Below are 18,887 nucleotides of genomic sequence, written 5' to 3' on the forward strand. Positions count from 1 at the left end.
TACCAACCAAACAATACACCGTTATTTTGGGCACATTGAAATGAATTTTAACAAAAAATATATTTACAATTAAATGTTGTTAAAGAAATTCGATAGTCAAGCTACATATTGTTCCGAAGTGAAAATATGGAAGGTAAGAAATTATAAGATTTAATTTGTATATAATAATTATTATCGCCTACCTTTTTAGATAAGCATCAAGGAATTCGTCGTTCTCAGCGTTTATTAGCGAAACGTAAACTGATCGAATCTGTGGCGGAAATCCAACCAAAACCAATTGAAAGAAATCCATTGCACACCAAAGATTTTGTAAATACAAAACGTTCAAAATGCAACAAATTACCCAAAACACAAAATTTATTTTCACCTACTGATATCAGAGAGTACGAGGAAGGTGATATATCATTAAATCTTAAGCAAAATTCAGATAAAACACATATAGAAATATGTGGCAATGGAAAAAATACGTTTCAAAGGAAAAGAAGAAAGAAACTACTATTTACGCTTAAGAAATCCGTAAAAAAGTCAAAAAGTTTATCTCACAACAATGGAAAAACCAATGACTGTTATAAAGCGCACCTAGAGACATTAGACCAATGTCATGATATGCGCATGGACTTGTCCAAAATTAAACCAGAAAATAATTCAAATCAATATTTCAGGTAAATATTACAAAAAAGAAATTGTTTGTTACTACAAGGATCTACCACTTTTTACTACGATAACGAATTTTCCTTTATGATATCGAAGAAAATGGGATCTGGATTATCACATTAATGTTATATATGTGATTATGATGTCTGTAGGATACTATTTTAATGTAATTTAGAAATGATGTTCTACCTCTTGATTTTCGGTATTGATCAACCAATGGAATATTATAAATTATTACCATGTCTTTCATATTATCACATTAATGTTATATATTATATTTTTAATATTTTTATTGTAGTGCAGAAAAAGCTCAAATAGATGATGACAAAAAACCAAGAAATAAAAACTATTCCAACACATCGGTGGTCAATAATGATTTAGAATTGAAAAAGAATTTATCGCTCACCCTGCAGAACAAAAAAGCTATACATAAAAAGGTTTCAGATCCCCTGAAAAATAAAATAAAAACAGAAGAGACAAAAGCATCGAATTCTCGACATATTTTAACTTCAAATTTATTAGAAGCGCATCCTGAATCGTATTCTACATCCACGGTTGAGAAAAAATGTACTATCAATTCCGCTTGGACTACAAAAGAAAATAAATTTACACCCAGTTACTCTGGACAGTATATTAAAGAAGAAAATTTTACAAATACAATGCACATATCATCTAAACCCTCAACATGTCGTAAAAGGTAATTGAAAAACATAATATATTTTACATATTAAATAGATTTTATTATTTTTTCAGAGCCGGCTCAATGCCGTCCAAATCCCAAAGTCAAAAATCAGCAAACATTGAAACAACAGACAAAAAACATGTTCGCTCAAAAACGATCAACAAATCTAAATCTAAAAAAACTCATAATAAAAAGGATTCCAATTTAAAAAGTCCAAGAAACACAAATAATGCTGTAAACAGAGAATCACCTTCGAGAATAAACACATTTCCAAACCTGTACCAACCATATTTTAAATATCAACTGCCCCAGGAAGCTATGTTATTTAATCGGCGAAACACAATATCACAAACTTCAATGCTTCCCAATATTTATCCGTCACATTTTAAATATCAACTACCACCAGAAGCAGTTATAAATCAGCCACTAATTATTCAGCCACCGAATATAATAACACCGGAGGAAACACAATCATGTGATCTAAATCTGTCATCCTCATCATCTCCATCGTTGACTGAATCGTTACATGGTGTCTTTAAATTATTAGACATTGAAAAGGTTAAATATCGTTTATATGACTACCATTTAGATGCTTTGGCAATAGCACTGAAGTTACGTGTACAATATTTGCGTGATTTGATCGAAAAAATACTAAAAATGCATCCAAATGTATTGCGTAAAATGAGTACAGCCTTAAATAAAACATTTGAGCCGGACCGTGATTTGTTCGAGAGAGATACACCATCGTCTAAATTTTCATCAGATAATGAAATTATTCCTAGTAGTCAGAAAGAAAATGTGTAATAAAAAGTTATATTTGCAAAAAAAAGAAAATAGTTGTAAATTGAGATCGACCCAGGGTATAATTATTATAAGGTAGGACATAGCTAATTAAGTCAATGTGATGAAGTCCTAAAAAATACAGATATGCGTCATCACATTTGGAAACATTTTGGCCTGAATATTTTTTTCAACCGGCAACATTTTGGTCTGAACATATGGGAACGGAAACAATGGTTAAACAATTTTATCAAACCTTATGTCATTCTTATTACGTCGTCATTAAAACAGCTGATTGCATTTGTTTATTTGTTGTTCCCTACCGAAAACTATTCCAACATGCGTTTCAAATGTACACTTGGTATAATTATAAAATATTATAGTATTATAAATTCTCATAGAGGACGCTAGCCCGGCAAAAAGTTTTTTTAAGTGACTCAACAGGAACGTGTACAATTCGAAATTGTCATTTTTAAAATATTGGCTTTGTATGAAATGGCAATTTATAAAGGAATATTAGAGTCAAACTTGAATTCTCCTTTATACGTTTACAATAAAAGAAACCAATTTAACATCTCGAAGTCCCCTTATGTGTTTTTCCTCTTACTCAAAGTTATGTTTAGATTTGCGAAATCCACCTGATCTCAAATGTCAATTCCGTAGCGTATACGTCAAATATAATCCACTGGATTTGTGAACTGAATTAACGTGACGTATACGCAATGGAATTGGCGTTTGAGATCAAATGGATTTAGTAGTCTAAACGTAGTCAAAGTTAGAGAAAGCAAATCTTTCTTCACGAAATAAGTCGCAATTTCCAACATTTTCATATTATTGCACATATAAGTGGCAAGGGCTCAATTAGAGGAAATATGTGGAAGAAATATAAATATATATGTGATAAATTTTCATTCACGTTTTACAATTTTAATTTGAGGATTCCAAAACATTTCATTTTTAAAACAAATAAGTATTGCTTACAACACCAATTTCCACGTGGTTGTTGTATCGTTTGTTGTACAACAACACTTGCTGTGTTACCTTCTATTAGCTCTGTCTCTTTACTCGATATTTGGTAACAATTGTTATCAAATGTTACTAAATGTTGCCTGTTTACCAAAAAATCCGGTAAAAGAGAGCCAAGTGAGAGAGCAAGTTTGACAGTTCAACAACAACAAACTTGCTGGAGTTTACTGAAAGAATTGTATGCAGTAAGATTTTGCAAACTCAGCCATTTTTGGATCAGCTGTTTTATGAACAAACACAAAAATTATTAAATTTTTTTTTTTAATTTGCAAAGTTCAATTTGAAGTTAAGTTATATAAAAATTACATATATATTGGAAGAAAATTCGTAAGTAATGCAAAGTTTTATTAAATTAGAAACTAATTCCTTATATATTTTTAGCAAGTTCCAGATAGAGGGCAATGTATTGATGCAGGAGGGTTAAATGCTCCCGGGGAACATACCAAATCAATTTTCCTTTTATTATTAATATTAAATGCAATACAAATAATTGTGTTGCAATATCAAAACTTCCTTTGTTTGTTGTTTTTAATTCAACAGCACTTAATCTTGTATATTTATATATGCTTATATATGTTTAAAGGAATATTTTTAAAAACAAATTTCTTTCACAATCTGAAAATTTAAAAACTGAAGAAAATGACAATGTTGTCTGTTTACTTTTCTACCAGTGTTATAGCTTTTTCATTCAACAAAAAGAGAGTATAAAAAAGGTAACTAGCTATATAACTATACAATAGCAGACAATTGCTATTCATTGAACAACTGGGAATGAGTAAATGTTACTGGAAAAGTAACCAGACACACCTATTATTATACCATGGTAATTTGCTATACATTTAATTTGAGAAATAACAGCTGTTTTCCGCTTTCTGTGTTACCTTATAAATAGACCTTGCCTTATGACATTTGTTTTACGTTGTCATTAAAGCGCGCAATACCGGTATAAAACAGCTGATTGCAATTGTTTATTAAAAAACAAGGCGCTCGCACGTGTTCCAATTTGTTTATTTGTAACATTACATTAATTAATTAAATTAAGTCCTGAATTAAAGACAAGACAAAATGCATTTTGATAAAAACAATAGTGCCACCGAAAACCCACCTGCTAATGATTCTCTAGAGACAGTAACTCAGGAAGGCACAAAACGGCGAACAGTTGTGGGGCCGTGGAAAAATGTGTAAGTTCATTGTTCGCGTGTTTTCGTTTTGATACTTAAATAATTTGTATTTTTTATAAAAATTCTCATTTAGTTCCGAATTTAACAAAGTATATGAATGGTTATTTGGTGAAAACTATTCGGCAGCAACGAGGCAACAAGCACTTTCTCAGATTCGCATTTGGAATTTGAGACGCAGTACACAATGTCCGGCAGCTGTTTTGGCGACAGCTGTCATTGTCGAAGTTCAGCAAAAAGATCACCCCGAAACAATATATTCCGCAGAAGATTTACAGACTTTGTATGCGAATGCATTTACCCGATTCTTCAATTTCATGTCGTCAATAATGCAAACGCATAACATGCGAACAATGTATCAAACTGCCAAAGAATTGGGTTTGGAATCGTTTGTGGTGGATTTGCGACACATCTGTGCCCACGGTCAGGTATTGCCTCCGTTACAGGTGTTGAGAAACACAGCAGAATATTGTATTGTTTGGTTACACGATTACTACTGGCGATCGCAGCTGGATAGTATGTGTGATGTTGATGCAACACGTATCAGGCGTAAAGACAGAACTGAACTTGATGACAAGGTATCTGCACTTTTTGAACTGTACGATACCGCCTTGGAGGGACATATGAAGGGGGCCACTAATATGAAGACACTGAAACGCCATGTACATGGAAAACGTTTTCACAGCCTAAAGGAATACTATCAGCAAAACAATTTCGAAAAATTGCAAGATATTTTCGATCACATTGCCAAGGAACTATATGCTTTGGTGAAACGTGATGTTATCATTAAAGATGTATCGACAATCTATATTGGAGCTCTATTACGTATGCGTTATTTTTTCTCTGTGTCCAATATTGATGATTCCGCTAAAGAATTGGAATCTTTAATTACCGTCAATCAAACATTATTCCGCATGTTAGCCATACACGGGTTTTTGGATGATTTATTCTATGCATTAATTGATATTGCTGAAAGTCCAATTGTTGAGGCTAATAAGAGAGCATCGGCAAGCTTCTGGGCGGTGCAAATAGTTAAAGGTTTCAAAGCATTTCGCCAATGCAAACAAATGTACAAAGCCGAAATGGATGAGGTATGATTATATTTGAAAAAAAATATTTGTATAGTTAGTAATCATATTTTTCTTTTTGTTTTAGAATACCGCAATTAGAGAGCCATCATTTTCTCTAAATAATTTAACAGAAATATCGGAGGGTACCCGAGAATTGTATATATATAGCGGTGTTGGTATGAAGAAAACCTTACTTTTTGGTGATAATTTCCGACGACCATGGGTGTGGGTATTTGAACGAGATTTCCTGGAAGAACGTCTTGAGGCAGCCAACGAATATACCGCACCCATTCTGAAGGGGTAGGTACAATTTGGAATATGTAATTACAGAATTTCTGGAAAGTTTTCTTTAATATTTTTATGCTAAACGTTTTAGTCGTGTTTGGATCATATGGTATCTAAATAATTTTGGACCACAATTCTTGAGTAAATATTCGTATATTCTACAATTATGTTTATAAGCCGAAAATAGTCGGATTATTTTTTGAATATTAAATTTGATACACATTTGAAATGACTAAGGGCGTGTCGGTTTTTTGGGTTGCTCAACACTCAGTATAGCGTAAACAGTGGCTTTATTATTTAGAAAATAATAGTATTTATCCTGATTTCATCGTCATTACAAGGAATCCGTCAGTTATGTTTATCTGAAGCAGATATGTAGTAATATCTCAGTCCACGTTTTGTACAACCACCTATGTATACAGCTCTCAATTTGTTAAACGATTAGCCACAATTTTCAAACCCCATACTGGGAATCCGTATTCCTGGAGAATAAAAATCGTTATCACGGAAAATGTTGAGAATTTTCCTATAGTAAAACATTGAGGATTTTCAGAGGATAAAATACATCCTGTAGCTCAATATTTTACCATAGCCCTCAGGCTCCTGCCCGATTTTAGATATTTCCAACCTCCCATTCAATTTTACCTTTGATCACTGTCGTAATTCCTAAGTGTCAGCATTGTAGTTTCTCAAATGATAAAAAACTCTTGACAGAAAAAATTCCCATTAAAATGTCCGACCGAAATCGCCTCCTCATGGGGGAGACTATAAATAATCGATATTTAACGACATTTAAATATTCGTTATAATATAATTTAATTTTTATTTACTTCTATTTTTATTTTTTAGCATATTACCACTTATCGTACCGGAATTAAGTGGCACTGAAGTGCAAACTTTTAGCGAATTAATCGATTGCTATTTTAATGCAAATATTGAGGCTGATAATGAAAAATCTAAAAAATCTCCTAAAGAAAATAATGATGTCTACACTGCCGAGGATTTATTAAATAAACTGAAAAATAATGAGATAACAAAAATGGATGTAGAAGAAATAGATGAAGATGTTGGACAAAATTGTGGTAATTTTAATACCTATGGACTATGGACAGAAGTTGAAGGTACGCAAGAAAAATATACATACACATATATTTTTTTAAATGTCTAAAATTGTTTATTTTGTTTTAATATAGATGATGATTGGAAATCAAGTCCATTGGGACGTGTACCATGGGAATTGTAAAGACAATATAATTTCATGTATACATATATAGATTGTGATGTTAAATATTTTGCATTTGTTTTTATATTAAAATATAAATTATACAAAATAAATTACTTGCGAGTAATTGCATAATGTAACAGAATAGTTTTATTATTTCCTTTATTTATTGATAAAATATCATTTTTTTTATAATTTAAGTACAATATCTCAAAATAACACTATTCAGTAATTAATAAAACAAAAAAGTATGACAATTTTCTGTTTGGGTATATACATACATATTTATTTTATACTACTTGTTTTCATTAGTATTTTATTCTCCTGCTTAATATTCTCAACATCATCGTTCATACCATTTTCATGTACTGCAGAACTTGAATATCCAGCATTCCACGGCTGTAATGAGGAATCGGCAAATAGTAAGTACAATGTTCCACATGCAATTAGTACACCAGCAGTTATCAGAAAGACATTTCTCCAAGCCTCAAATGTTTGCTAAGAAAAATTAGAAAATAAAAGATATAATGGTATGGGGTTATAACTTATAACTTACTTACATTCTCAAAGGTCACAACACCCACAATATAGGCCGAGATAAAACCAGGCATACTACCAACAGTACCACAGAGACCCGATATTATGCCGGCAAAATTTGGTGCTATATCTACCATCGATGACAGTGGTCCAGATGTTCCAGAACCTTGAAACATAACAGCCAGCGAAATAAATGTTATGGCCAATATGGGATTGGTGCCAAAATATGCCAAGGCAATCATCATCACGGCGTTGAGCAAACAACCTTTAAATGGAAAAACATTTACATTAATTTAGTTGTAATATAATGAAACAGCCGATTTTGTCAAAACATTACGCATCTTAATATACTTTCGAAACCTAGATAAAGGTAGAAATTATCGGTCCACTTCCTTCTCATAAAATGATGTACATTTTAGGAAAAATTAATATTACCCGCAGTACGTTTTTATACCATCTACCATAGTATGGGGGGTATATTAAATTTGTCATTCCGTTTGTAACTCATCGAAATATTCATTTCCGACCCTATAATCTGGATCAGGATGAAATTGTAAGACGATCTAGCCATGTTCGTCCGTCCGTACGTTCGTCCGTCTGTTGTAATCACTCTATCTTCTGAAGGATTTGAGATAGGGTTCTGAAATTTTGCATCGGGTTGTCTCTTGTCTGCAGCAGGTTAAGTTCGAAGATGAGCTATATCGGTCCACGTTTAGGCATAGGTCCCATATAACGGCACCCCTAAATTTTCTGTATTTTGCGGTCAACCGAATTGACTGAAATTTGGTACAATGGGATCAAATTGGGTACTAAATGTCTACACAAAAAATTATGAATATAGGTCCACTTTTTCTGGTAGCCCCCATATAACGATACCTCCAATTTTCGGTAATTTGGGGTTCTTAAGCGCGTTTTTCAAGCGAATTCGCTGAAATTCGGCACATTGGGTTCTTATTGGGTACCAAATCTTTCCATCAAAAATTATTTAAAATAGATCCACTTTTTCCGGTAGCCGCCATATAACGGATCCCCCAATTTTCGATATTTTGAGGCATTGAGCGTGTTTTTCAACCGAATTCGCTGTAATATTGTATTTTGTAGTCGTATTTGGTAACAAATCTCCCTCCATTCGGGAGTTGTCCCCATATAACCAACTTTTTTATACTAAAATAGTTAACTGATTTTTACACGTTTTGGGTTGTCTTCCAACATAGTATGGGGGATATTCTGTACTCGGAATTGTATATTTATACCCTACAAAGTATGGAATTCTAAGAAGATTTTGTCGAGTTAAATATCTGTGTTAAAATCATTCTACCTTCGGACGTTATCGAAATAGTAATCTGGTTGGTGGATACCATATATCGCCCTGCTAAATGCCTAAATGGAGGTATTATGAAGGAGGTATTGTGTAAATTGCAGTATTTGGAGGACACATTCTCCACCCCATAAATGCGTTTTAGGGTTTTGAGATTTTATGAAAATCACTTCAAGGTGTACTACCTTAAATTATTGTACCCCGCAAATTGTTCACATTCTTAAATTCCTATATCTGATAAAATGCGAAATGGGTCTCCTCCACTATAAGGTCAGGAACTTCACTTTTCCAATAAAAACCAGTAAGGAAAGTTCAAAAGTCGGACGGGGCCGATTATATGATACCCTTCACCACTTTGGCTACATACAAGAGATGTTAATATCTACAAAATCCTGTAGATAGAACTGACATAGAATTTAATAGAAATTAAATGTGCTATCTAGGTAGATATTTGAACCAATTGAAAAAACCCCATACACATACCATTCTGAAATCAATGAAAAATTGCATTGCAAACGGTCAGACCATGAGTAAAATTATGTATGGGAGCTATATATAAACACATGGACCTAATTGAGCAACCGTTGCATACACCATTTGTGTTTTGTTATCACTCTACATTCAATCTAATACCTTCTGCTAAATTTCGTGTAAATCTAAATCTGAACCGATTTTAACAAAACTTCGCAGACATCCGTCTAGGCTTAATTCAGTACTCTGTGCTGAATTTTGTCCCAATCGGACAAATATTGGGAGTTTGGTGTATCATTCACAAAAATCGGACGAAACTATATATGGGAGCTATATCTAAATTTGAACCAATTTAAACAAAACTTCGCAGACATCAGTCTGGACCTTATTCAGTAGTCTGTGCAAAATTTTGTCTCAATCGGACAAATATTGGGAGCTTGTTGCATTATTCACATAAAATTGGACGAAACTATATATAGGATCTATATCTAAATCTGAACCGATTTTCTTTCAATTTCAATAGGGTTCGTTCTTGGGCCAAATAAGTGAGCTGTGCCAAATTTCATCTAAATCGGATCATAAATGCGACCTGTACTTTGTTCACAAAAATACATGGACGTACGGACACACGGACGGATGGGTAAATCGACTCAGAAAGTAATTCTATGCATATTCTTAAAAGGAACCATGGGTCTATCTCGATTCCTTTTGCCTGTTACAAACATATGCACAAAGACATAATATCCTGTACCACATTGTGGTGAAGGGTATAATGATTATAATTTCTGGAGGATTGATTAGTACCCTAGGAAATAACGATTACTTACATATTGATGTTGCAAATTTTCGAACATTTGTACGACTCATTTTATTATTACGCAATAGAAAATCGGCAAATATTGAAAAAGAATAGGCGAATAACATTCGTAGAATATGTGGGAATCCAGAGAAGACACCAGTCTGAAATGAAATCAATAAATACAATGGAGATATAAAAAAAGGCAATCGATTTGTTAATGGATGTTGTTCGCTAACTCCAAAATACAGAAAAAGAGATCGAAATCCGAAAGAGCAAAGCCCACTGGAAAAGTTATCGAATATAACCATTACAAAAATTGATATATGTTAATACATACCGCTCTTATATCCCAGTTATGAATTATTTTAAAATATGTTGGCGCCTGAGTCATTACGGTAAATATACTCCATGTGCCACCCCATTGTCCAATTACATTCATCCACACGGGTCTTGATGTAAATATGGCGAACCATGGCGTTTTTAGATTATGACTATTTTGTACCGAACTTCCCAGTGATCTTTCAATATAAGCCAATTCTTTGGGACTAATTCGTGGATGTTGGGCCGGTGTATCATAGACTAAATATAACCAGGCAAACCACCATAAGGTGCCCACAATTCCTGTTATGTGAAATACCCAAATCCACGAAAACCAATGTATTACACAGGCAAACAGAGGATATGCCAGCGCTAAGCCTACAGCACTACCAAAATAGGCTGTAATAAATTTACTTCGCTCATTCGGTGGTATCCATTTGCCAGCCATATGGTGCATAGCTGGCCAGGTTAGACCCTAAGAGACAACAAAATTATATAATTAGATAAATGAATTATATGTGTTTATATGTAATTACAGTCAGTAAACCTTGTAAGATCCTTGTTAGGAGGAGTGCCTTAAAGTCCACAAAACAAGCCAAGGGAATTAGAAAGCATATCCAACAGCTAATAACATTTGACAGACCGAACACCAATTTTGTACCATATCTTTTGGCCAATATACCGCCAGGTATTTGTGTTAACCAATATGTCCAGTAAAATGAACCCAAAGCCATAGCCTGTTGATGTTCGTTCCATTGGAATTTTCTTGACCCAGGAGATTCCTGCAAAAAGAGGGTTGTAATTATTTCTGAGAGAGTTTGTTTAAAAACTATTTTTAATTATACCCTTCACCACACTGTGGTACAGGGTATTATGTCTTTGTGCATATGTTTGTAACAGGCAAAAATAATCGAGATAGACCCATGGTTCCTTTTGAGAATATGCATAGAATCACATTCTGAGTCGATTTACGCATGTCCGTCTGTCCGTCCGTCCGTCCGTCCGTCTGTCCGTCTGTCCGTCTGTCCGTCCATGTATTTTTGTGAACAAAGTACAGGTCGCATTTATGATCCGATTTGAATGAAATTTGGCACAGATTACTTAATTGGCCCAAGGACGAACCCTATTGAAATTGGAGAAAATCGGTCGACGTATAGGCATAGCTCCCATAAAAGGGTACCCCCAAATTTTCGGTATTTTGAGGTTCTTGAGCGCGTTTTTTAATTGAATTCGCTGAAATTTGGTACTTTGAGTTCTTATTGGGTAGCAAATCTCCCTATCAAAAATTATAAATAAAGGTCCATTTTTTCGGAGAGCCCCCATATAAGGGTACCCCCAATTTTCGGTATTTTCGGGTTCTTGGGCACGTTTTATAACGGAATTCTCTGAAATTTTGTACATTGGGTTCTTATTGGGTACCAAATTACTCCACTAAACATTATAAAAATAGGTCCAGTTTTTCTGGTAGTCCCCATATAACGGTACCCCCAAATTTTTGGTATTTTGGGGGTTCTGATCGTATTTTTCGACCGAATTGACTGTAATTTAGTTAGTCGAGTTCTTATTAGGTAGCAAATCTCTCCACTATAAATTTTAAATATTGGTCAATTTTTTCTGGTATCCCATATATAAGGGTACCCCTCAATTTTCGTATTTTGAGGTTCTTGAACCAAATTTTTTTATACCATTCACCACACTGTGGTACAGGGTATTATGTCTTATGCATATGTTTGTAACAGGCAAAAGGAAACGACATACACACTTTTGAGAATATGCATATGCGATTTAAGCACGAAATTTGGCACAGCGTAACAAATTAGGCCTAGAATCATGTGTGTTAAGTTTCCTGAAAATTGGTTCAGATTTATATATAGCTCCCATATATATTTTCGTCCGATTAAATGTAAATTGTGCACCAAAGTCCCTATATATCTTTCGATTTGAACGAAATTTGGCACAGCGTAATGAATTAGGCCTAGAATGATGTTTGTTAAGTTTCCTGAAAATCGGTTCAGATTTAGTTATATATCTTATATATATTTTCGTCCGATTTAAGGTAAAGTGTGCAGAAAAGTCCCTATATATCTCTCGATTTGCACTAAATTTGGCTCAGCGTAATGAACTGGGTCTAGATGTGTGCTAAGTTTCCTGAAATCGGTTCTGATTTAGATATAGCTTCTATATCTGACCAAATGAACATATTAGTATCTGTTGCAGAATGACGAGTTTATGGTTCCAAATTCATTTTACTGATCCGTTAAAAATGCGACGTCTGTTAAGATTCATCTGATGAATATACTCAAAGTGGTGAAGGGTATCATAAAGTCGGCCCCGTCCGACTTTACTACTTTCCTTACTGGTTTTTCTTCAGTTTTTGATTTTATCTTTTTATGCCCTTCACCACACTGTGGTACAGGGTATTATGTCTTTGTGCATATGTTTGTAACAGGCAAAAGGAAACGAGATAGACACATGGTTCCTTTAGAGAATATGCATAGAATCACTTTCTAAATCGATTTATGCATGTCCGTCCGTCCGTCTGTCTGTTGATGTTAAATTGTAAACAAAGTACAGGTCGCATTTATGATCCGAATTGGATGAAATTTGGCTTAGGTCGCTTATTCGGCCCAAGGACGAAGCCTATTGAAATTGGGAAAAATCGGTTCAGATTTAGATATAGCTCCCATATATATATTTAACCGATTTAATGTAAACGGTCCCTATATATCATTCGATTTGTACGAAATATGGTACAGCCTAATCATTTAGGTCTTGAATGATATCTTGAATGATAGATATAGCTCCCATATATAGTTTCGTCCGATTTCATGTAAATGGTGCCCCAAAGTCCCTATATATCTTTCGATTTGCACGAAATTTGGCATAACGTACTGAATTGAGCCTAGAATGATGTCTGCCAAGTTTCGAGAAAATCGGTCCAGATTTAGATATAGCTCCCATATATAGTTTCGTTCGATTTCATGTAAATGGTGCCCCAAAGTCCCTATATATCTTTCGATTTGCACGAAATTTGGCATAACGTACTGAATTGAGCCTAGAATGATGTTTGCTAAGTTTCGAGAAAATCGGTCCAGATTTAGATATAGCTCCCATATATAGTTTCGTCCGTTTTCATGTAAATGGTGCACCAAAGTCCACATATATCTTTCGATATGTACGAAATTTGACATAGCGTACTGAATTTAGTCCAGAATGATGTGTGACAAGTTTCGTGAAAATCGGTTGAGATGTAGATACTACTCCCTTTTAAGTAATTGACACACCAAGGAATCAGTAGGATAGGAACAAAACGTACTGAAATTAGTATAACCTAACCTGTGACAAGTTTCGTTGGAATCGGTTCATATTTGGATATAGCTTCCATGTCCGCAATGTCCGCTTGTCTGTCTTTTGAAATCTCGTGAGAGCTCGCAATATTTAAGGTAGGGATTAACAATTTTTGACTATTCCTATGGTGTTTTGTATTGAAAAAGGATATAGATCGGCTTACTCCTCTCCAAAAAGGATATGTTTGGCATTTTTTTGAAACGAAATGGTTGTAATATGGGTATGTGTTCTAATTGAGCAGCAAATCTTTCTACAAAAACATATCAATATAGGTCCATATATCCTTATTGGGAAGTTGGGACTCGTTTTCAACCAAATTGGAATATTGGTCCACTTTTTAGCCCTCATCTAATCTAATTGACTTTAATTTCAGTTTTTATTCTCATTGTTGTTTCACACCAAAAATTCAAATGTTGTCCATCTCATGGTAGAAAGTATAAAAAGTTCCGCCAACTTTTTAACTGTTATTAAACATCTATGCCCTGAATGTGTCAACAAAATTAGCCAGTTTATTGTATTGATAAGTTGGTTGGATTGTTTTAACCTGAAGCGGCCCATGGGAAAATAATAATAAGTAGTTTTTTTGCTTCATCACGATAAGTGATAACGTCCAAAAAATCTGTTTTTTTTTTACAAACACCTAGCTTGTGTCTGTGGTAAATCGATTAAATCTAAAGTAAACAAAAAATATTCCACATAATTTTTGGAAGTTGCAACTGATGTTGAATTCTATCACAGAGATAACCGAAGGGAGAATGAATAAGCACATTTTTTTAAATTGATAAGAAAAAATAATAATAACAATTATTATATAATAATTATTATTATTTTTATTAAAAAATAATAAAAAATAAATAATATACAAGTAAAGAAAGCATTAAGTTCTTCCGGGCTGAACTTTGGATACCCTCCACCATAGGAATACTGCAATTGCAATGACAATACACCAAAAAGTACACCTATACCGATAATTCCGATAAACCGATTTATGTAAACCATTATGTACACGAAATACAAATTTTTAATGGGGATTTTTCTGAAAAGCCCAAAAACGAGGACTGATACTGATAACGCAAGGAAGAGTTTAAAATCCTCAAACTACTGCAATTTAGAGTTCAAAGTTATATGCCTAAAGGAGGATTACATATTGAGTACATAGTGTAGGAATTATCGAATTTTTGGGGTTATATTTATATGAGGGCTATGCATAATTAATGAACAATATATCGTTAGCTAAAATGCAAAAAGGCGAACCTAACAAAAGCATAATTGTGTAGGAGAAGCAAAAAACTGTTTTGAATGAAAACTATAAACATGTCAAAAAAAAAAAAAAAAAATATGCCCGGCAGGGTGATATTGCATATGACGAATAATAGACTATATTTCTTTTAACAAATTCAGTAGTGTTGGCGGTTTATTTGGGATACCATTTGTATTTTGTTTTTGCAAAATAGTCAGGCTGAATCCCAATTTTGTTGTTTTTATAAAAAACAACTATTTATTAGTGGGGAATGTATGGCATTGTTTGCCGAGGGGTAAGGCAGGGAAGACTATAGTTTCGGATCACGCCACTGATCCTCATCAGTTCCCTTAGTTTTTTGTTGGGATATTCTCCCCAGAAGCTATTGCTTCTATACAAAAAACCGTTCAAACCCAAATGTCTCTTGTAACAAAGCGAAGTACTTAGCTGACCAGCGACATAAACTAGTATACAGCAACAAACCAAACAGTTTAACTTGCCTGCGTCTACAACTTCAGTTAACCTCGAAGTGAGGCTCCAGCGAAATTCTCATACAGTTTATGTCGCTGGTCAGCTAAGTACTTCGCTTTGTTACAAGAGACATTTGGGTTTGAACGGTTTTTTGTATAGAAGCAATAGCTTCTGGGGAGAATATCCCAACAAAAAACTAAGGGAACTGATGAGGATCAGTGTCGTGATCCGAAACTATAGTCTTCCCTGCCCTTACCCCTCGGCAAACAATGCCATACATTCCCCACTAATAAATAGTTGTTTTTTATAAAAACAACAAAACTGGGATTCAGCTTGACTATTTTGCAAAAACAAAATTTTTAACAAATTTAGTTATTTCAGTTTAATTTTTGAATTCACAATATTCATTCAAAAAGTAAATTTTCAATTTTTTGTTAGTTACGCCTTTTTGCATTTTAGCTAACGATATGCCAATTTCGAACCCAATAATTTTGTTTTGAATCCCAATTCATTCCTTCAGGAGGTATCATTGTATGGGGGAGAAACCAGTAAGGAAATTTCAAAAGTGGGACGGGGGTGGCCGCAAAAGAATTCCAGGGACTTTAGTGGACTATTTACCTAAAATCGGGGGAAGCTATATATGGGAGCTATATCTAAATCTGAACCGATTTTCACGAAACTTTGCACTCATCATTCTAGACTTAATTTAGTACGCTGTGCGAAATTTCGTGCTAATCGAAAGATATATAGGGACTTTGCTACACAATTTACCTTAAATCGGACGAAGATATATATGGGAGATATATCTAAATCTGAACCGATTTTCGCGAAACTTTGCACACGTCATTCGTGACCTTATTCATTACGCTGTGCCAAATTTCGTGCAATCGAAAGATATATAGGGACTTTAGTGTCATTTACCTTAAATCGGACGAAAATACATATGGGAGCTATATCTAAATCTGAACCGATTTTTCCCAATTTCAATAGGGTTCGTCCTTGGGCCAAATAAATGAGCTGTGCCAAATGTCATCCAATTCGAATCAAAAATGCGACCTGTACTTTGTTAACAATTTAACATGGACAGACAGACGGACGGACATGCATAAATCGACTCAGAAAGTGATTCTATGCATATTCTCAAAAGGAACCATGGGTCTATCTCGATTATTTTTGCCTGTTACAAACATATGCACAAAGACATAATACCCTGTACCACAGTGTGGTGAAGGGTATAAACAGAAGGACAGACTAACATGTAGTTAGTCTGGTTGAAATGTTCCGCTAGGACCTTAAGCATACGGAAAATGTTTTGTTTCCTCTATATGAACATTGCAAATGTTCTTCTGAAGAAGTTTTCTTATCACCAACCACCCAGAATCCAAAATTGCTTGCAGCATCTTTGGCAAAGGCCATTAATAATTTCGTCTAGATAGACAAGCTGGACAGCAAGATATATTAATAAGGTCACCCAGCTAGCGAAAGTCAGCTGATTGACAATTTAAACGCATTGGATTAAACGCATTGGATTAACAAAATCCAGTACAATGTAAACGTACTGTAATATAGAACAATTCCTATCAAAATTGCCACAGAAATAATGACACCAGTTAAAGGTGTAATCATGGCACAATAAATAGGTAGTCCCATGATTTATTTTTCAAGTTGATAGATGAGCTCAAATTAAAAAGCATTGCCATTGTCAAATGAGACCTTCTGTAATTATGCCATGACATAGCCTTTCATTATTTTTGTTATTTTTAATTATGTTAAATAAACACAACGACTTGTTGTGAATGTTTTTTCTTATATTTGACAGAACGAGCCACTAACTACATAGTTGTATTTTTGATTATTCACCTCAAGTTGTATTACCTTGTATTATTGTACCATGCTTATAGCGAACATGTATAAAGCATCTTATATGTTATCTTTATAAAGCATTTTATATGGTCTAAAATATTTTTGAAATGGGTATGATGACCCTATTGCTTACCTCCATGGGATTATCTGTACTTAAATTCATTGCAGCATTACTGGTATCAAAATCCACCGGCGTACCATTGACATTGTTTAATACCATTGACGGAGGACTCAAGTCATGTGCTTGGCGAGATGGCGATGGCGCAATCATATCAACAATTGCAATGTTGAGATTAATGCATATTAAGTAATTTATGGCAAAGCCAACAAATACCACATGCCACAAAACCGTACGACATTGTACTGAAAAAATGTACACAGTTTGTTGGAGATTTATTCAAGATCAAATTTAAATCACTTTTAATAAATTTACCCATTTTTATATTTATTTATTTTAGATTGTATTGATTTCTTTGGCTTCGATTTTCTTTTTCTTTGCTGATAATTTTTACAAACAAATCACCAGATCATGTTTTAGAATTGTTGGTTTTTTTTTTTGGTGTTCAGAGGTTAGCTACTTTTTTTTTTTAATAAAAATGCACTTGAGCTTGAGCAAACAAGTTTCTTTTCGTAATTTAAAGCAATTATTTATTTTGTGTTCTATTTAATATATTATAATGTAAGTTCCGTCATATATTATCGATGTTCAATGTTGGAGTTTTGTTCTCCAACTGATTTTGGATTCGCCATTAAAATAATGTGGGGCACAATTTGTATGTGAAAGATTAGTTGGTCTTCTGATAAGAAGTTTTTTATTTAATCAGAATAAATACATCGTAGTAGTATGACAAAAATAGAATAATGAATGGACTGGCATGGTATGGCTACTAAGAACACCCGATTTCTGATGAGCTTCATCTGAGCATACATTGGGTTAAAGACTTGTAACTTTGCATACATGTATTTTGACGATTTAAAGAAGTAGAAAAAAAATTTCCAATATTACTATTTTCGATGGCGGGCATGATTTCCGATCATTCAAATCTCAAAATTCCAACACTATTAGAAAGAGTACATATCAGGCTCTAGGATTATTGACTTCGTTCAAAAATTAGCAAAATGGAGGACCTAGGGAATGATCACGTGTTAAAATTTGGAACCGATTGGAATTATAGTTTTTGAGTTAATGTGCCCGCCATCCGTAAAAACAATGTTTTGAGAAAAACGCGTTTCATATGATGTTGACACAATAAATCGGCTATATCTTCAAGTGTAGTAGAGATTTTAACTTGCAATTTTAAGGATACATTTTTGAGAAGCTAGAATTTTCTGCAACCGAATATGAGGTTGGAGCCTTCCTTGGGAGGTATGTCGAAATATGGCGGTGAATAAGAAACAACAAAACCAATATGAGACCAGTAAGGGAAGTAGTAAAGTCGGACTGGGCCGACTATATGATACCCTTCACCACTTTGGGTATATTCTACATAAGTATCCTAACAGACGTCGCGTGTTTGTTATATATCTATATCTGAACCGATTTCAGGGAAACTTGCCAGAGATTAATTTATATTACTTCATTATGTTGTGTCAATCGGCCTAGCTATGGATCTTTTTACGAAGCT

The 18,887-nt window shown here is 34.0% G+C and overlaps 2 protein-coding genes across 2 annotated transcripts; one reads left to right on the forward strand and one right to left on the reverse strand.

Moving 5' to 3' along the window:
* Window positions 1-4,207: 4,207 nt before the first annotated feature.
* LOC133337613 (uncharacterized) lies at window positions 4,208-6,918 on the forward strand. Its single transcript, XM_061545825.1, has 5 exons — window positions 4,208-4,323; window positions 4,397-5,411; window positions 5,476-5,690; window positions 6,525-6,796; window positions 6,869-6,918. The coding sequence occupies exons 1-5, from the start codon at window positions 4,208-4,210 to the stop codon at window positions 6,916-6,918; spliced, it is 1,668 nt and encodes a 555-aa protein (XP_061401809.1).
* Window positions 6,919-7,182: 264 nt separating this feature from the next.
* Window positions 7,183-17,625, reverse strand: LOC133337614 (sialin-like; the record flags this gene model as incomplete). Its single annotated transcript, XM_061545826.1, has 6 exons — window positions 7,183-7,395; window positions 7,458-7,699; window positions 10,051-10,183; window positions 10,360-10,815; window positions 10,877-11,122; window positions 17,396-17,625. Coding segments are annotated over 6 exons (1,520 nt in total), but the record flags the coding sequence as incomplete, so codon positions are not given.
* Between the last annotated feature and the right edge of the window lie 1,262 nt (window positions 17,626-18,887).

The sequence above is a fragment of the Musca vetustissima genome, unplaced genomic scaffold (assembly GCF_032173495.1).
Source record: "Musca vetustissima isolate MV318-11 ecotype Yass unplaced genomic scaffold, APGP_CSIRO_Mvet_v1 utg77871, whole genome shotgun sequence".
Lineage (NCBI taxonomy): Eukaryota > Metazoa > Arthropoda > Insecta > Diptera > Muscidae > Musca > Musca vetustissima.